The 21,163-nt window shown below is 43.1% G+C and overlaps 1 protein-coding gene across 1 annotated transcript; it reads left to right on the forward strand.

Moving 5' to 3' along the window:
* Window positions 1-7,060: 7,060 nt before the first annotated feature.
* Window positions 7,061-11,578, forward strand: TRIL (TLR4 interactor with leucine rich repeats). Its single transcript, XM_042888628.1, has one exon. It carries the CDS (start codon window positions 7,061-7,063, stop codon window positions 9,332-9,334), a length of 2,274 nt encoding a protein of 757 aa, XP_042744562.1. The 3' UTR covers window positions 9,335-11,578.
* Window positions 11,579-21,163: the final 9,585 nt, after the last annotated feature.

The raw sequence follows: 21,163 nt of genomic DNA on the forward strand, positions 1-21,163 counted from the left end.
CTTACTGACCCCTGGGTTTTGGCTACCTCAGTACAAGAAAGACATTGACATATTGAAGCTAGCCCAGTATACATGTCAGTGTATGAGGAGGAGCTCGAAGAAAAGAATTTGCTTAGCCGTAAGCAAAGGAAGGTAAAAAGGAGACTAAATCACACTGTTCTCAGAGGCCATGGGAGCAGGACAAGAAGCTATCAACAGAAGTTGTAACATGGAAAATTGTGACCACATAGAGCAACAATTTTTTCATCATAAATTGGCTGATCAGAGGCACTCCAATACCTCCATCCCTTGAGGATGACTTGAGGAGACCTGACAGAGCTCAGAGCAACTAGATATAGCTGGGAGGCTGGTCTAAATGACACTGAAAGATCCCTTCTAACCTGATACACTGTAAAAGTCAATTAACAGTAAACGGTGAATATTTTCTGTTTATGTACATGTCTATCAGAACATTTTTTACCAGTTGGTAAACGGAGTCCTGCTCCAAGTGCTATTTTGTGTTACAGTTTTTGTCTACAGACTCTCCAAATAATGGGATGATTGGAATAGAAAAGAGTATCTATCACATTAATAGCACGGCAAGAGAGCATTACCCATTATAAATGAGATTGCTGTTAAGTACACATATCCTTTTATGGAGAAAGAGAAGAAGAAAATGTTTGCAAGAACACTTGCCTGATTTGTTACCCAGTTATGGAAAAACTGGTCTAACAGTACTGCAAAGATTCAGTATATAAACAGATAATAATACGAAAGAATTGCAGACACTGCTAATTAGCCCTACAAAAGCTACATAAGCATTTGTTTCACATGAATTACACCACTCTTATCCTGACACAAATAGGGTTCTCTCCTTTCTTCCTGTCACAGATGTAGAACTACACAAAAATAAGTACTTCTGTTAAAGAGTTTCTCTCTCAAGAAGTAAGCGTTGGCTAATGCATTAGCTACATAATTGGTTGGACTTTTGCAACTATGACTCACCCTATTTACTGGATGAAAGCCAGTGATAAAAGATCCATACCAGAAGAGATTGCTACACATCAGAATTCAGATTTCTAACACTTTCTTCATTGTTATGAAGTACTAACACTAGCAACAGCACCCTTCTCTTGATTTGCATCTAACTGTATAAACGGAGCTAGCTTATTTTCACTTGCAGAGACAGAACATACAAACGTGCAATTTGTTTAACACCGCCTATACAGGGAAACCCCAAAGCCAGATTTGAAACCTCTTGGGCAATTTAATATACATGAAGTAATCAATTACTATAGTTAATACAAAATCCTGGAACTACCTGCCCAGAGCAAGTCCAAGAGGAATAGCCTACACTGTGTGAAATTCTCACTGGGTTTTGGTTGTTTGACTGAACACACCCTCGATGCTAAAAGCACATCTAGACTAGCGTCTTGCCATAAAACACAAACAGTTCACTCAGATGTTTAGTTCAGTAAAGATTTAATGGTATTTGCAACTAGCAGAGCCTTATAGCCCACAGGCCTCTATGGATAATGGGAGTAGATATCTATTAAACATCTGGTGGCTTTCCTTCCATGGAGCAGAACAAGCATATAATAATAACTGTTGCTCTGGGAGTCATGCTTTATTTCTGAAGAACTGGATGTCACAAGTGACATTTCATTATGAATGAGCACAAACCACCATATCAGGAAGAAGTTTTATTTAAAATGTGAATTACAACTCTAAGTGCAACCAGTGTAAATTACATAACACATTACACATCAACTGTTTGTGCAATTTTAAAGGTAAAAATATTACCACATTTATCACTTCAATTCTCATGTTTTCCTACACTATGGTATTTGCATTACTGGCACTGATGTACAGAATAGTACCTAAATGGTGACCACTTAAAAGATGATTTAATCCATGTCCAATTTGGCTTGCCTGGACAGCACTGAGTGAAAATGAATTTTCTAGGGCTTTTCTACAAAGGTTGCTCTGAATACCTTTAATTATTTCAATGGAAACTACAACAGAAACAAAGCACACAATAACACCATTTAACAGATCAAATTCTTAGCTACAAAACTCTGTTTTTTCAATGTGGTCTCCATCATTTTCACTAGGGATTTTCACTGCGCATTTTCACTAGGGATGAACAAGAGCCTGCGTACCACGCTTGAAACAATCTGTACCAGCAGAGAGGACCTGCTGGCACAGTCACCACTGCCACTGCTGAAATGCATCACCGCTGCCCTACTGTGCTGACATCTACTATTTGGTCTCCAGAAACATTCAACAAGCACCAGTGAATGTCAGTGGGAGCAATTTTTTTCTCAAATGAATGAATTCCATTCCACACCTTTGCTTCATCTCTGTTTCCGTATCAGATGCTATTTTGTCAGACTGCCCCTCCGCTGCCATCTGTCACATGGCAACAACATATAACGGAATATTGGTTAGAAGGTTCAATCTGTGATGCTGTACACCAAAATCCACCTCTGACATCACTGGACAACATCATAAAATAGGAGGCATGACTTTCAGAGCAGAGCATTATACATAAAATGTATAATCTATGTACATAAGCATCAAAACTTTTTTTTTATTTGTAATTAAAACATACAAAGAAAGAAAGCAACAAAACCATAAAACTAGCGGGATATGTGACCTTGATTTTGTGGAAGCAACGCATCAGGCCGGTTTGATGGCAGTGGTTGCCATTCTTTGTGAGCTTCCAAGGTGTTTGTCAGAGATTTCTGATTAAATTTTACTCTTCCTGTGCTTCATCCTTGAAAATGGCTGTTCACAAATGTGTGTACTGCCAAAAAGTTATGACATGAATAAAGCGTAGCCGTGAAGTGAAAGGTATTTCTACCTTTTAAGATGGGGCTTATGGTAAAGATACATTAACAAAAATTCTGATTGCACCTCTACATTTCATCTGAAAATTCACAGGTTATGTATTTATGTCGACTGAGTTAGGATGTATACCACAATCTCCAGTGACACTGGAAGTCAAATAACTGCAAGTTAGGCTTTTTTTTATTGTAACCAACAAAACATGTGCATTCCATATACCAATTTATAAAAGCTTTCTGTCTTGTTTTATATGAGAATTGTGACTCTTAAGTCAAATTGTTTAACTGTGTTGTTAAGCCACTCAGCTCAGTAAGAAACAAAGTCTAAAGCTAACACTTCTAGAAATGTTTTGTATAAATTCAAATGAGAACACCCTTGATGTTTAGTGGGCAGTGGAACTGAACAGACCTAATGGAAAATTGCTCTTCTGAGAGATAAAGCTCTCATTATCATGCCCAATAACTACACAAATTTATGAGCTATCGACCTTAAACTTACCAGTTTGGCACCAAGTATTCTCCTGTTACAGAATCAAGAGAAAGCAATTCTTCCTTCTTCAAAGGGTATTGCCACACGGAGAGTATATGCTGGGATAGGGCACGCTATGCTGCTCCTTTCACTCCATTTTGTATTCCTCCTACAAATATGTATTCACCATGTTTAACCACCAGCCCCTCTAATCAGTACGCAGATAACATCTCTCAAAAATTAAAAACAAAACAACAAAAAAGTCCCAAAGTCTTTGGTACAACAACCATATGGATACTATTTAGTCATGAAAGAAATCCTGATTTAAGGTCAGTTTTCTCACAGTCATTACGGGTATAGATATATATCAGAGGAAAGAGAGCACTTCTGGTTTTGCAATTTATTCATGCCTCTTAGAAGTCCTCATGCTTTAAATTTTAATAATGAAGGTGTACTTTGAGATAAACTTAAAAAGACACTGCTTTTGTAGTTATCTTCCAACCGTTTTTTGTAGTCAGATTATTTTTTCAGTTTGTGGTAAATGATTACTATTTCTCAATCACACATTTAAAATGTTACTGTGTGCTTGCATAAAGAAACAAGAACTCCTGCAGTTACAAAGTTCTATTCCAAAGTAGGAAAACAAATGTGGCATTTTTTTTCAGAACAGCTGTGTTCCTAATATACTTTGAATAACAATTTCCTACCTGAATTAAAAAAAAATAATCAGAATAAAAGCACTGTGTATTTGTGCATTCTGCTGCTGATTTAAGATATTTTCAGAGAAAGAACAAGCACATGATGATTCTTCTTCCTAAGCATCACCACTGATTTTTCAACAAAAATTCTGACATACACAATTCCCCAAAACCCAGTGAAAACAACAATGTTGGCTAAGTGTTAGAATGCATAAATCAAAAGCAATGCCACTGCAAAAGACATAATTTGACTTAAATCTGAAGTATTTGCAATGACACACGAACAGAAAAAGATCTACAGTGCTTCTACAGGAAGGACAGTTCATAAATTGCCCTTGAACTTTCAAGTGTGTTTCAAAAAAAGAAACCCAAAGGAATTGAAAATAAGCATACCGTTACACAGAATGGTTTCCTCAAATTTCACTTTTTAAAGCACACCACAGTTAACCAAATTTGTTGGAGGAAAAAAAAATTGTTTCTTGATTATGCTTTACTTGCAATTAAACAAAACTTAAGAGAGGGTGTCTTCCCCAGTACTATAGTAGTTTTGAAAGTGAGAAAAGAAATACAGTCTTTGTAGCAAGGAGAACGCTCTACTTTGTCCTTAATATTAGACTCGATATGACAGACACTGAAAAGAAAAAACCAGGCAAGCGATACATATTCAGTAAATAAGAGCTAAAAGCTCTGGATTCTTATCCATGGGCATCAGTATGACGAACAAATGCTGGGAGAAAATCTTTTGTAACAGAAAAAGAAGAAAAAAAAGGAAAGCAAAAAATTCATCATGTGAAACTTGCTTAGACTCACTGTAGGAAAAAATGCCTAACTGATCATACTGCTCAAAATGAAGCATGTACAGTCAAGCCAGAAACTCAACAAATAAACTTCTGCTTATCCCCAGAAAACAATGCAGCAACAATTTACTACACAATTCCACAATTCTAAATAAAATATCTAAGAACATGCTTGTTTGATGACAAGATAGCAGAAATATCTCCAGGAGTCAACAGGATTTGGAATCTGACAACTCTGATCACCACTATTTTTAACTAGAAATTTTTCATTTTTGATGGCAATATGCTATGGCATCTTTGCCTCTGAGTAGAGTTTGGGGTACAGTTAGGATATTTTTTGCTTACTCTTCTAAACTATCAAAACTGTCTGGTGTAATTGTCATTTCTCACAAAAACAAAACAAAACAAAACACACCAACAAAACACACACCTCTCTAGCTTTAAATTCAAACTCCCTTTAACCAACCCACCTTGCCATAACTATATTCCAGTAAACTGTTATTCACACTGGGTTTTCCCACAGAGCACATCATAATTCATAGCTGCTCACTTGATTTGCAGAATTTGCCCAGGTTATCTAAAATGTCCTCTCCTGTCCTAAACATGACTTCCCATAGCAGCACAACACAGTAACCACTACAAAATTATTCCCCTTCATAAAGCCTCATGTAACTAAAGGAGCTAAGAATCAAGATGCTCATAGAGATAGTTCATTGACTGATTCATGACTTTTCTTCAAGATTTCTTCTGCTTGATACTGTGCTTTTGAAACAAATCTGATGACAGTCTCCACGTAGAATACTTTGCTTCATCCTTGGAGCAGATTTGGAGTGTGATTTTTAACCTCCAACCACAAGACCGAAGAATTAAGTCAGAGTTAGCTCCAAGTAGTTCCTCTCCATAATCGTGGGCAACAAGGCCTCAGCACAAAGTCCTGTACCACACTATCTGCTCACATTGATACTGCCACTACAAACACAGCCACCACTATATGAAGCCTTCTTTCTGGTGTGAGAACAGGCATGATCCAGAAGTGTATTCAAATGTATACGGTTGGGCACAACTTCACAGTTTCCAAAGTATTTATGGGATTTCCAACATGGCACTTTGGGCATTATCTCCCTTCTCTTGTTGTATGTGACAGCTTTAAACAGCTTGCATACATACTCATTTCCTCCTGCCCATACACACTCATTTACCCCGCTGGCAGTATCTTAGGAAACAAAACCCATGCCAACAGGAAAGAAAAGCAAGGCAGTGAATGGACGGGTACATAGCCTCCTTGCTTTTCAGCATGCTTTCTGACACTTTCCTTTCACTTGGAGTTTCGATACTGCTGAGAGAGATTTTTGAAAAACTGAGTTTATTTCAACAGAGCATCCAAAGAGCCTCATGGAGCTGAAGATGCTGAGCTACAACTTCATTGGCCGCTGTGCCGGGAACCTCCCGAGCAGGCTGGTGCAGAGGATGAAGGAAAACTCATTCCTTGAGGTGCTACGGGTGGCTGCTTCTTCCGACTGCCCATCTGCTGAAACAAAACCTAGCCCTTAATCTGGGGCAAACCGTAACTATTGCTTTTGGCAGGTTCCTAAATGCGACCTGCAAAAGGGAAAGGGCGGTGGGGGTGGCTCGCGTGCTCCTCCTCCCTTCCCCCTCCCGATGCGCAGCTCTGTCTGCAGCCCATGTGGCGTTAGGCGGCCGCAGCCGGTTCCAATTCCCACTTTCCCACTTTGGCCCCAGCTCGCTGCCGGGGCCGGGCCGAGCCAGGACGGGCCGCGGGCTCCCGCCCCCTTCCCTTCCCTCCCTGCCGCGCTCCATCTCCCCCGCTCCATCCGATCCTCCGCTCCCCCAGGGCACAGTGTGGGAAGTACGAATTTCCGCTGAGTTTTTCTCGGTCACTTTCTGAGCTCGTCTTTCTCCGGCTCCCCCCGCCCCGCCCGCCCCATCCCCGCGCTCCGCCCGCCCCCTCCGCCCCCGGTAGAGCCGGCGGAGCAGCGGGCGGCCGCTCGGCTCCGTTCTGCGGCACCGGCCCCTGGCAGAGCCCGGCACCCGCCGCCCTCCCGCCGCTCCCCGCCCCGGCCGGCTCCGGTGACGGGAGCCCATGGTGTCGAGCACCGCGACCCGCACCGGCCGCGGCGCCCGCCCGCCCAGCGCGGAGCCCGGTCCTGAGCGGAGCAGAGGAGGGGCCGATTAGCAGCCGCCGGGGAGCGGTGGGATGCCGGAGGGGCACAAAGCCGCCGGGGGAAGCAGCCCTCAGCTCGTCCCGGGATGGGGGCGCGGCGCCGGCTCCGCCTGATGGTGCCGTGGGTCTCCGTCGCGCTCTTCCTCCTGCTGCTGCCCGCGGCCGAGCCCATCTGCCCCGAGCCGTGCGACTGCCAGCAGCACCAGCACCTCCTGTGCACCAACCGGGGCCTGCGCTCCGTGCCCAAGGCCGCCGAGCCCCAGGATGTCCTCACCTACAGCCTGGGAGGCAACTTCATCGCAAACATCTCTGCCTTTGACTTCCATCGCTTGGCCGGGCTCCAGCGCCTGGACCTGCAGTACAACCGGATCCGCTCGCTGCATCCCAAGGCCTTTGAGCGCTTGGGCCGGCTGGAGGAGCTCTACCTGGGCAACAATCTGCTGCCTGCACTTGCCCCTGGCACGCTCAGTGCACTGGCCAAGCTGCGCATCCTCTACGTGAATGCCAACGAGATTGGCCGCCTCAGCGCCGCCTCCTTCTCTGGCCTCAGCAGCCTGGTCAAGCTGCGCCTGGACGGCAACGAGCTGGGCTCGCTGGGTGACTCCACCTTCTCGGGGCTGCCCAATTTGCTCTACCTGCATCTGGAGTCCAACCGGATCCGCTGGCTGAGCCGTGGGGCGTTCACTGGCCTGGCCAGGCTGCGCTTCCTTAACCTCTCTGGGAACCAGCAGAGCTCCCTTCGTCACCCAGAACTCTTTGGCCCGCTGCGTTCCCTGCACACCCTGCTGCTGGCCAGCAACAGCCTGCAGCAGCTGGCAGGGGGGCTTTTTCGGCACCTATCTGCCTTGGCCAAGCTCTCACTCAGTGGCAACCGACTGGCTCACCTGGCACCAGACACCTTCACGGGGCTGGGCTCGCTGAAAGAGCTGCGCCTCGAGGGTAACCAGCTGAGCCATATTCCTGCCACACTTCTGGAGCCGCTCAGCAGCCTGGAGGCGCTGGATCTGAGCCGCAACGCGCTGACCGCCTTGCACCCCACCACTTTTGGCCATCTCGGCCACCTGCGGGAGCTCAGCCTGCGAGACAACGCACTGGCCACACTCCCCGGTGAGGTCTTCGCCTCCAGCCCGGCTCTCTACCGCCTGGAGCTGGAAGGGAACGTCTGGAGCTGCGACTGCCGCCTCCGCGGCCTCAAGCACTGGCTGGGGGCCTGGCACTCGCAGGGCCGGCTGCTCACCGTCTTCGTGCAGTGCCACCTGCCGCCTGCCTTGGCTGGCAAGTACCTCGACTACCTGCAGGACAGCCAGCTGCCGCCGCCGCCCGACGGCAGCGCCTGCCTCGACGGCGCCTCTCCCTCCGCATCCCCACCGCCGGCCGCTGAGGGGCTGGGTGCCAATAGCAGCAGGGCCATGGGGTTGGCTCGTGGGCCCCCGGGCGCGCCTCCTCCGTCTGCCTCCACTGCCCGCCTGCTGGAGGCACCTGAAGACGAGACTGCGGCATCGCAGGGCGCGGCGGAGGCTCCCAGCCCCACGCCGCCGCCTGCTCGCCCAAAGGCCTGGGGGCCGGTACCACCCAGCGTGGCCTGGCCACGGCGCGGCGGCAAGCCCCGCTCTGTGCCATCCTCCGGCGTGCCACCACTGGTGTCTGACCCGTGCGAATTCAACAAGCTGTTCCTCTGCAACCTGTCGGTGGAGGCGGTGGGCTCCAGCTCGGTGACGGTGCGCTGGGCCGTGCGGCCTCACCGTAGCCCCCGCCTGCTGGGCCCCGCGCGCTTCCGCCTGCTCTTCGACCGCTTCGGCGCGGCCGTCAAGTTCCAGCGCTTTGTCTATCTGCCGGAGCGCGGCGAGCCAGCCGCCACGCTGCGAGAGCTGCGCCCGGACACCCCCTACCTTGTGTGCGTCGAGGGTGTGCTCGGCGGCCGCGTGTGCCCAGTGGCGCCGCGGGACCACTGTGCGGGGCTGGTCACCCTGCCCGAGGGCGGTGCGGCGGCGGCGGGCGGGCCCCGCGGCCCCGACCAGCAACTCCTCACGTTGGTGCTGCTGGCGGTCAACGCGCTGCTGCTCTTTGCTGCGCTGGCCGCCTGGGCCTCCCGCCTGCTTCGGAAGAAGGTGCTGGGGCGGCGGCGGCGGAAGGCGGCTCCCGTTCATGTACGGCAGCTCTACTCTACCCGCCGGCCGCTCCGCTCCATGGGCACCGGTGTGTCTGCCGACTTCTCGGGCTTCCAGTCCCACCGTCCACCCCGTGGTGCTGCTTGTGCACTTAGCGAGGCCGACCTCATAGAGTTCCCTTGCGAGCGCTTTGTAGACAGTGGCAGCACCCGGCACGGTGATGACCACCTGCTGCAGCGCTTCACTGACTGAGCTGCTGAATTACAGCTCCCAGCTGCCCTGTGCCTGAAAGCCTGCCTCCCAGCTGGCCTACCTGGAGCTGCAGTGGATGAGGCAACCATTGGTCGGTGAGGGGGTGATGCATCTCCCTAAGGTCACGGCCTGCAAGAGGGAGAGCTATGGTGTTGCTGCTGCCTTCACCCACCACCAGGCCCATAGCCCAAGCAGGGGACTATTGGCAGTGGAGGGCTTGTTTACTCACCTTCGAGGTCTGTTTCCTTGCAAACCATCACTAACCCATTAAAACAACTCATCTGTGACCTTACCCGTGCCTTGGTGTGAGGGAACTACCACCGACAGCAACTGTGCCAATTCTTCTGCCAAATGTATGCCAACATACATTTAAGTGTCACATTTTACAGGTGGTTTTCCCAGACTGCAGTTGACAGCATCCCATCCCTGCACAAGGATGGTCTGAACTGACATTTCAAGGCGCAAGCCCTTCTTAATAAACAATTTGTACTAAATGTCTTTCTTCTATGTTGTTACTCTCGAACCATACAGCTGGGAGGTCAGTCGGAGGGCTGGGAATGCCCGTATCATGCTGGATGGTTTGGATGCTGTGCCTTTTTAACTCAAATGTGAGGCAATTTAATGTGCATAAGCGTGTTCTCTTATTTGTTTGTAAACGGGAAACAATAATACAGCTGGTTAGTTTTACAGGAATATATTGCTGACACCACTAGGAAAAAACTAACAGAATTTTGTAATATGTTTACAAACGAGCTATTTTTTGATTATTATTATTATTTTTTTTTTTTAATAAATGCTGTTGGGTACTTGTACACATGAATGTGTGTTTTAGTTCTCTGGGTCCATGATGGTCAGTAGGTCACTGACCCTCAGATAATCCATCTTCATTTCTCAAGGAGTGGATGCAGAAGCAAACTGTCAATGAATAAATAATATTGGTGCCTTTCTTCACAGTAATTGTTATGGATATGTCAGAAATGTGAAACTCTTTATCATAACAGGCAATCTTTTCTTAGCCTTAGCCTACTAAAGTTAGAAGCTTTATGTACCTCACTGTGAAATAAAACATTTTTGTATATTAATCTAGATTCTGTGTGTTGTGTAGCTGAGTGAGCAGTATTAAAGTTAAACTCTTGTGCAGTAGTATATTAAGTTTAAGCTGTATGTGTGCCTTGTTTTTGTTTTTCCTTTTGATTGGAATTTTGTTTCTCTTAGTAGAGCAATGCTAATCATTTTATGATCAATTGCTCTCTACTTTCTTGGAGTTTTACTTTCTTAAATATTTACAGAATGTTGTTATGTTACTATTAGATATGGTGGCTTAGTTTACATAAATAATTCTCTCTGTGTGGTCTAAAAATGAACTAATTAAAAATGTCCAAACTGTGGTTACACTTTAAATGCAAATGTTCTAGATGGAGTTTGGTAAATTGTTGAGACCACTGATACTACTTGTTCTCCTTTGAATTTAATGTGCAACCTCAGATGAACTCTCATTGAACTGAATGGCTGGAAGGAGGTAATTGGTGGTCTTTGGAAACATTCATCTCACACGTTCATCACTGACATGAGATGTTTGTGACTACAAGTTCTTTATTACCATAATTGCAAGTAGACAATTTGGAGTTTTTCTTTCTTTTGAGATGATCAACTGTTTACAAAAGACCCTGGTAACTGCTAACTTCAATTGGAATTCAGTGGCTGAATGGAGAGAACAAGACTTTAAAGTTTGGAGGGATTTTTATTCAATCAGGGGGAGTGGAAAGGAACTAGATAGTTTGTCTTGACCTTTGCCTATTAAACGGAGAGAAAAATTCAGAGTTAACTTTAGTTTGATTCCCGAGTCAGCAGCAAAAAGCCCTTCAGATTTTCATTTTGACAGGCAGCAGTTTTGGTGAATATCAAAGGCCAAGATCAGTTGTTGGTATGTGGAATAAAATTCATAGCGCTTACAGAACACAGCACTGAACAAAATTTAAAGCGAAGGAATCCAGAATCATTCTTTATTTTTTGATCAGAGTCTTACATTTCTATTCTTTTGATCATCTGGGTGCTTTGGCCATTTATGACCATCTGTGGAGTACACCACTGTTTGTTGTTAGAAATGTAATGAGAATTGTTGGGTAAAGCTGTGTGTTACACTAACATTAGCTCTATCGCTGGATATTCTTCCAATGGGAGATGCATAGATGCTGTACATGGTTATAAAAAGTTACATCAATAAATCCATTTGCTGAAGGAAAACTGGTGTGTTATATTGATTGAAGAGTGATCTGAGATATATGGACTAGCTGTAACTTCCTGGTATTACTAGGACTGCTTATTTTTATGATTGCAGCTCTTCAGAGTTTCTCTTAGTTCATTCTCTCACACCTTTCCACCATACATCATGTTGTTTATTTGGGTTGTACTACGTTAGGATAGTACAAACACTAAAATAATTAAAATGATAATTTCTGTGACAGATAAACCACTGGCCCAAGGCAGAATAATCAGATGCTGTTACATTTAAGAACTAATGATCCTTTCTAAACAAAATAGGAAATTATGAGTGTTTGAGATAATATCAATTCAGTATTATCAGGCTACTGATACAAATATGTCATATTGAGCATGTATCTGTTGTTCTAGTTAAGAATTCATTGATTTTTTCTGAATTTATACAAACCTCTCAGGAATGAAATGGCTGGTTGTTCCAGCCTGGGACAAGTAAATATGTAGATCTTCCTAACAAAAAAAAAAGTTGATGTGGTGACATCATAGAAGTCACATGTACTGTAACTTTAGGAATACTTAAGCTGTATGCACAGATGTTACAGCTCTTTTTTTTTTTTCTTTTTTTTTTTTTGGCAGGGGTGTCTGGACTAGCAGGTGGTCAAGGAAAATAGAAATGTCAGTGACATTTGGCAACTGAATGTTATTAATGTTACATGGCTCTATTTTCACCAGTAGTATTTTGATGTACCTGTGTCATTTTTAAAGTAAGGTCCTTTTAATAGAATGACTGTAAAAAATAGCCCTTTCTGAATGGGTGTGTATGCTATCAGTTTGTGACCAGAATGTTCCTTCTATCAGAAAGTTTTACTGCCATGTCTCCTGCAGGAGTCTAGGAAACCTGAGGAAGAGCGAACGGAGCACCCTTCTGCCAGTAAGCAATCACTGGGCAGGTTATCTATCACAGGCTGAAAATCATGTCCTATCCAATTCAGTGGACTACTGCAGGAGATTCTCAAGTGGTAGGAGGGTTTCCCTCCAGCAGCCCTGGCTGTTTCAGCTGCCTCTGCCCACCTCCTGCTCACTCTCACAGTCCCTGGCCCTTCTCTGCTGTCAGCTAGTGCTGTTTGTGCAGCTGGAAGGTGAACTCCAAAATTAATCCTCCAGGAAAATAACCTTTCCCAGTACCCCTCTTCTCCCTGATTTTTTTCGGCCAGCTCAGTTTCTTTGATCCTGCTCAATTTGCACAAGTGGTAGTGGCAATATGCAGGGGTGCAGTGCAGAGGCAGGAAAAATGCAGCCAGAGACAGGAAGCTGCTTAAAGAGTCTCAGATACTCTTGGCATCCCACGTGTCCTCAATCCAAGAAAAGCTAGACTATTCTCATTAGACTAAAATCCTATATGGAGGAGTTCATACCTTTACTGGAACATTGTTAATGGCCTGCAAACTGAACCTACCTTTCCCTTCTTACTGTTTCCTGGGAGAGACTGAGAAGGTGAGGAACTGATAGGAAGAAGAGGAGTCTACTTCAGTTCTGTCAGGATAATTATTTAATTAGTAAACCTACATTTAAATTGCAGTTTCTTTCCACAGTACAATGTAGTTGCAGAAAAGAACTTCACTGAGTAAGAGAAATACTCTCTCACTTCCTAAAGCCATATTTATTTGACCAACAAGGATGTATGTATGGTGTGCAAGGTCCACAAGTGCAACTTTGCTTTAAAAAACTGAGTTTTAAAACCAAGTAGCCAAACTGTGTATATATGGTGAGATACTTGATTTTTCATCTGGGCTACTCTTTTGAGAGATGCTGCTATAGATGTTATCTATAATCTGATAATTGTTATGTAGAAATATGGTCTAAATGTTAGGAAACTGTGTATGTTGGATGCTGGATTTGTTCTTTTTGCTCTATTCTAAATATATCGTAGTTTTGGCTGCCTGTCCCAATACTGTTGTTGTGTTTTTATCCATAAAAAGTTGACTTTTCTCAAAAACACGTTTTAATTCCCATAGAAATTAAATTCCTGTAGAAAAATAGTCAATTGTCTTCGAACACAAATATTTATCTTACTATCGTTGCAGGGACGTTTATTTACATAAATGCTCTTTGGTATGTTTTTATAAATACATCTATATTTCATTTGTTTTCACAAACAAGGCTATAGGAATTTAAATGGATAATAAAGTATAAATAAATAGCTGGAAAAAACTGCCTGAAAACACAGAAAGGATGTTTATTAACAAGGAACAATCTAAGAATTTGAAGAGAATGTATGATAATTTACAATCTGGTGTATATCGCAGTGTTGGATCTTCAAGGTATATTTATTTTTAATTTGATAATCCATGTGTAATAATCTCTCTTTCTCTAAAGGAAAGAAAAAAAGAAAAAATACAGCTTGAAGTGATGAGCTTGAGTGTTAACTGGCATGGAGACACCTTTCTCAGGTGATAATTATCTAAAAGAGGGAATCTTTCATGATCATTGTTAATTCCAAACCCTAACTCTGAACATCTTAAAAAGCAGTGTTGTGCTTTCTCCTTCAGCAAAACAGATTAGGGATATTCTATTTAGCCTGGTATCTTTTCAGTTATTTGTTTTTTCTTAGCTTGTTTTTAAAGCTCAGCATAATGGAGGTTTTGTTTTTTTTTCCTGGTTAGCCCACGTAATTCTATCATAAATTTTGACTGTGGGCATGGAGAGGAGGACGTAGAGCAGGCTCTGCGTTAGGAAGAAGTAGAGGATAGGATTCTTCTAGATATTTTTGTTTGTTTTGTCTGATTTGAAATAGAGATAACACCTGTTTTAAATGGAGTCTGCTCTCAGAAAGAGGAAGAAGGAATACATGAATTTTAAATAATTTCTGCTTAAATTGAAGTTATTTTATTCAGAAGCAGTTTGTGATTGGAATGACTCACTGTGACCTCGCTGATAGGATTCTGCTGGCACAAAGGCAAGCGCAGAGGCTTCTGGTTTTCCGGCCCGGATATATCCCTAAGAACTGAGACTGCAGAGTCCCAGCAGGAGCTCAAGACATCCCTTCCTTTCACTCTCATGGCTCACATGGAAAAGACATTCAGGGTCAGAATCCTTCTCCTAGGATGGCTAGTATTAAATGGGGAGGTTGGTGGCCCTGCATGTGGCAAGGGGGTTAGAGATTCATGATCCTTGAGGTCCCTTCCAACCCTGGCCATTCTGTGATTCTGTGACTGTGTGATTCTGTGAGAAGATGTATTTATTCTGTAACACATATATATTGACCTAAGCTGGCTTTACAACTGTAAAGCTATAAATAGGTTTTACACTAAAGGCAGCATCAAAAAGATCTTACTTAGAGGTACTTAGAGCACGTCCCATCCAGAAAATGGTGATGAATTCCAAGCTGCTACCTTGTAACGATACAAACACACATGTATTTTGGAGGCATTTGTTGGCTAAATTTACCCTTGCAAGTGCACCTCAGGCATACTGGGCTTCAGTTCGATGGTGCATCTTCATGCAATCCGCTAAAAATGAAAACCATTCCAGTTAGCACAGCGGTACCTGGAAAACTGCTGATGTTCTCACATACAGCTTTGTACTTCTAAGCTTTTCACTTCTATCATGATAGAAAATCATCTTAATCTACAAGGATTTGCACTATGCAGTCAGTCACCTATGGAAAAGGAAAAATAAAAGGTTTCCTAGTCCTCAGGCAGTGCCAGTCTCTAACACCTGAAACAAGTGTTGGAGACTTTTTTTGGTTGGTTGATTAGTCGTTGTTTTTTATTTCTTCTTTTAAAAAACTTGTTTATTATTGTTGCAATAAAGAACTTCTAGATTAGAACTTTGTAAACGGCAAACAGCAGTGGCAGGATCCGACTGTGTGTATTCAGTGGAATATTCATTTGGCTATTGAGGTTGGGAACACTGCACAACTTGAGTATGTGCAAAACATCACCAGTACTGACTTTTTACCTGTAGGGCATATCAGTTTGTTTGCTTGTTTTGTTTTCTTTTTCCAGAGTATTCTTTGTTTTCTCCCCCATGCTATTACCTTCTTCTCTGTTTGGCTGGAAGTTTCTGCAGTAACACAGCAAAAGCAACTGAAATATGTATTTAAGGTATGCTGAGCAGCCAGTCTGAGAAGCTGCAGGTGCATAGAAAACATGATGCCTTAAAAATGCACAAAAGGTGGGCTGATGGAGGCATTCAAGTTCAGTGTTTTATCCATTACATAGATAGCTGCCCAAATTCATGTGTGACCATCCCCATTTAACTCCTAATAATTATTTGATGCCTTTTGTTCTTCTTTGTTATCTGCAAGGAGCTGTCAAGAGCTGAATCTCCCACTCTCAGTTTTAACCTGATCTGTCTACTGTAACCACTCAGTCTGCACTTCTGTCCAGAACAACCAGTACTTGTAATGTGTGCTGTTATTATGTCATATGAACAAAGTACAAGAGGAAAGGATTATGAATTTAGAAAATGTGTTCCTTGCCTAAAGCTTTACCATTCAGCTGACAATAATCCTGGCAGACAGCCCCAGTGATTTCTAATTTGGTCTGATTCTTCTGAAAGTCTGCTGCCTCTCTCCTGAGAGGGGAATAGCTGTCAGAGCTCCCCTGTTCTGTGTATTTGATCTTTCTGTTTTGGATGAACCTAGTTTCCTAAGTTTCTTTACAGAAGGCCGTAAAATGCTGACATCCTGGACAGCGTTGGGGGCTTTTATTGCCTGCATGGGTTTGCACATCAAAGGGATTGCATAGCTTCCTGTTTTTCAGACAGTCCTTTTTCGACCTAAAACAGTCAGAATCAGACAGGAATAGTCAGAAACTGAGGTTTTATTCATAAATCTGAATAATCAAGACAGGAGTAATACATACATCACACAGAGGATCTACAAAACCAACGTACTTCTCCAAAACACTGTTCTCATTTTGCACATCCTTCTCCTCTGCATGCTGCTGGCTTTAGCCTGTATTTCTCAGGTCCCCTTGGGGGATGGCTTTTGTTTTTATTTATTTCTTTGTTTGTTTCTCGCTTTATTTGTTTCCTGCTGTGTAATTGGCCCCTTTTTCCTTTGTCTTAAGTATTTAAGCATAACTACAGCCAGTGGGTCATTACATCAGAACTCCAAAGAGAGATGGAATGACCTCTGTGTGTTTTGAGATCAGTAGCTGGAGTTGATGCTCTGTGTGCTTAGTTGTAAAGCTGAAGCGTTTTTAATAGCTTTTGTTTAATATTTCTACAGTCCTTATTGTATCCTCAAATTCTGGATATTGCTGACTCATCCTTTCCTTGGAAGTCATTATGACTGACTCACACATATAAACTTCTTAAGATCAAGTGCTTTGCATCTGAAAAGGTAGTACGGAATAGTTTGTCCTGAGAGGACAGAAACCCTCTCCATATATCCAGAAAGATTTTATTGGCTATCCATGTGCAGTTACGTAAAGCTAAGTATCACTTTGGAGAGAAGGATTATTTTGGAGAAATGTGACATTTTGGAGAAATGTGACAATGTAGTTAAAACTGCTTATTATATGTTACTAAGAAATGTTACTGCAGATTTACAGCATAAAAACTTAGTTGCTTACTAGTTTATTCAGATTAATTTGTTTTTCCTATATTTAGTTTATCAACATAAATACAGCATACAAATTGGAGTAGCATGGTGAATCCCAAGGCAGCCCAATTTTTGCTAATTTCAATTTGCATCAAACGTGAACATGAGTCAGTCTTTCTGTCTTCCTGCTTTCACTGCAAAAATTAGTTCTGGATATTAAGAAGAATTGGTTGTCTATTTAAACTGGGGTCTGATTAAACAAAACAATTACTGATTTCTTTCACCCAACTGTGAAGTCATATTCTCATTACTGGTGACACAGTGTGTGAAGCTAATTAATTTTTGGAAAATGTTCATCTGTGATTCAGCTACGCCTGTTATACTTGTTGGAATATTACACGGAAAATGAAGCTACCAAAAGGAAACATCTGTTTGTATCTAAAACCCCAAACATTTCTAAAGTTTAGCAACATACATTCTTCTCTGGGCTGCCACCTATTATACTCAGCTCTAGAGCAAATTCCAAAAGGACACTTGAGGTGACCTTTTGTATCAGATTAAACAACATGAGAAAACACTTGGCAGTCAGACTTCCTCTGCTAGGCCATGGGAAACAGTAGAGCAGAGGAACTGATACAGTAAAAACATATTAACTCAATCCCTTTTGCTTTAAAAAAATTCAGCAGAAAGAGCAACTAACTGTGACAAACCTGAATTCTTTGTAATGTGGCACTTCTAGCAGTCTGTCTAGATTCTCCCAACAAGGGTCATCTCAAGCAGCAGAAAAATAGGCAAGGATGAAGAAAAACAAATGACCAAAAGGCATTATAGGGGACACGTTTTTCCTTCCAAAACTATTCCTTAAGCAGAAAATATCCCCAGTGGACTGCAGTTTTGTGCCAGCATTCTATTGCACGTTGATGCATGTTGACTTTGAGCATTTTTTCCATATACACTGTAGGATTTCAGTGTTCCCTGTGCAGGTGTAAGGTTGTGATTCCCTTGTTTACTGGTGTGCTGAATAAAGCTGTGGGAGGAAAACAAGCTGTACTTTCACACTGAGTTTAGGCTAGAACAAGTGCTATTAGTGTAACAGCTGTGCTTGCTGGTGCACGCTGATTCCTTCTGTCCTTCCATCTCACATGCACTAGAGATTGGCACTGCTGGCAGTACACACTGTTGCTCTCTGTCCAGATAACCTGTGAATGACAAAGCCTAAATGATAGAAACAAATTTCTACTGGGTAAATAACAGGCTTGTATCAAATGGCATCCCACTCTAAAAGGTGAGCAAACAATCAGGCATCATAGAAGGGAAGACACACGTTGAGCTGCCATGATGACTGGGATGATGATGCTGTATGTCCATACAATTAAGCCTTCACTAAGGAGCCTCAGCTTCAGACCTTCAGGGTGCTAGAGGCTGTTGGGCTCAAATTGGCCCTTCAGTATCACGCTGGCAGCATGCCTGCTCATTGCTGCTGCTGCTTCCCATTGCTCCTGCTTGGATCTTAAGAGTCCTTCCCTGTGTGCAAGCACTCAGTCCCTGCAGACTGCTCCCGGCTGGATGGGATGTGAAGGACAGCCTCCCTCTGCTTGCCAGGGACGAGCAACTGCAGGGAAACAGACAGGCAGCAGCACCCCCAGATTTCCACCACAGCTGTGTGGGTGAGGAGCCCAGAGGACAAACTGTATTCTTGGGATCAGTTGTGGAGCCAGGAGGCAAGAACGGGAAAATAACAGAGAGACTTTTCCTGAAGATAAAACTGCAGTGAGGACAAGAAGGACAGCCAACATGGGCTTGGGGAAGGAGGAGGGTTGAAGCATGCAGCATCTGTGACCACATTATAAAAAGTCAAGGCCAGAAGATCCCATAGGATTGCTTCATTCTGCAGAATCATACCACTCCTATATCCCTGTCTGACATTCAGGAGAGAGAGATCTCTTTCTCTCTCTCTCTTTTTTTTTTATTTTTATTTTTTTATTTTTATCACTGTTTCAACACTCTCCCTACCACTCCTCTTCCAGCTAAGTGGCCAGAGATCTCTGGTGACAGATATTTCTTGGAAAAAATGGCCCATCTGCACAGTAGGTTTCTGCCTCCAGCAGCAGAGCTACATTGTTCAGCAGTAAGCAATTTTGGTATGATCCCAGGCCCTTCCTGGCCCTGGGGCAGCTGGAAGGAGAGACACCACAGCCAAGTTGGTCTCCATGCACTACTGGATGTCCAGAATAGTAGCTGAACTTTTGGCAGTTTTGGACTTTTGGAACTAGGGATAGAGAGAAGGGAGCCCTGCTCATTTTCAGGGAAGAAGAAATACATGCACAAACTTATATGCATTTTGTAAAATGCAACCATTAATGCTTTATTTGGTTTCTTTTATATAATTTTTTTGTTTTCTTCTACTGACTGTACTTTCAATTTAAAATTTCCTTCTCTATCTTTCCTTCACTCTTTTACTTTCATTCTTCCTCCTCTGTTTTCATATTTTATTGGGGAAAAACAAAACAAAACAAAAACAAAACAAAACAAACAAAAAAATATAGACTACATTTTGAGGATTGCCAGCACCTATACTGTTTTGGTTTTTTTTCACAGGAAATCTAAACAGTTTCCTGCACACAATTTCTCTCTTCTTGCTTCAGAAAATAAGAGGGTTACCAGCCATCTCATTTAAGCCCCTTGAAAAGTTTTGGTTCAAGAATGTTTCTTCAGAAGTTCATCCCTGGGGACAAACAATTTACCTCCTTGGGCAGTGTGTCCCAGTGCATCACCACCCTCCGTGTGATAAACTTCCTCCCAATATCTAACCTAAATCTCCCCTGTCTCAGTTTAAAACCATTCCCCCTTGTCCTATCACTATCCATCCTTGCAAACAGCCATTCCCCCCCCTGTTTATATGCTCCCTTCAAGTACTGGAAGGCCACAATGAGGTCTTCCCGGAGCCTTCACTTCTCTAAGCTAAACAAGCCCAGTTCCCTCAACCTTTCCTCATAGGAGAGGTGCTCCAGCCCTCTGATCATCTTAGTGGCCCTCCTCTGGACCTGCTCTAAGAGCTCCACAGTTTGATAATGTTTATACAAAGCTCTGCACACACATTCTCTGCCTGAGTTTCCCTAGCAGTCTGCAACATCCATGACTTCAGTCCTTTTCCCACTACCTATTGTTCCTGCAGAAGATTGTGGAGCATTTCTAGGGCAGATAGTTTTCTTTGACACTTTTCTCCCTGTTTTACTTGGATCCTCTTTCCCAAGGCAAAGACATGCTTTCTCATTCTTTTCTTTTGTCCAAACATCCTTGTTTGAATTGGTGAGTGAGGTTATACATCTCCTTCATAGAATTTGAAAGTATATTTATTCAGAAATGAGTAATTTGTGGTCTCCAACAACTTTCACAGACATAAAAAACAGTTGCTTTATTAGGTTTCAACATCCCTGTTGCTCAAGGCATATCCAGTTCAGTAGATTATGTTAAAGAATAGATGTAGATACCGTGTTGCAAAGTAATGAAATAATCCTGCTTAGATATTAAATTCTATTCTATCATTTTGTTGTAACACCACTTGGAATAGATTTCCAGAAATTCTTTCAGCAAGAAAAGATGTTAGCCTACCTTAGATCCTTAGAATCTGCCTGCTTGCGTGAGCTTCAGCAGAAGCAGCTGCTCCATGTTGCAGTAGAAAGAATCCTCTGGAATTTGGGACTTACTTTGGAACAGCTTTCTATGTAATGTAACACATCTGAGCTGAAAATTAGGAGTTTAAGGTTTTTGAATCTTCCATTTTTTACTTTCACTATTAATATTTTTAATAAATTAATTAATATTAATTATTTAATAATAAACAGGAAGGTGAATTTTGGGGGAAAAATTGAAGGCAAATAAATAACGTTGCTTTTAAAACTGGCTTTGATAGTTGAACAGATGTTTGGAATGCATTTTCTATATGTCAGGGTGTGTAACTGCAAATAGTACCAGCTATGTGCCTGTTTGGTTACCCACAGCCTAATCATCACATCTGGTCCCAGAACACTCCTTCATTTCTTAGTGCCCCATGACCTTCC

This window comes from Lagopus leucura, unplaced genomic scaffold (assembly GCF_019238085.1).
Source record: "Lagopus leucura isolate 7727_CA_CO unplaced genomic scaffold, USGS_WTPT01 Super-Scaffold_100157, whole genome shotgun sequence".
Lineage (NCBI taxonomy): Eukaryota > Metazoa > Chordata > Aves > Galliformes > Phasianidae > Lagopus > Lagopus leucura.

Bases quoted from the DNA above. Each gene is read 5' to 3' on its own strand.
- TRIL (XM_042888628.1), top strand. From the start codon at position 7,061: ATGGGGGCGCGGCGCCGGCTCCGCCTGATGGTGCCGTGGGTCTCCGTC.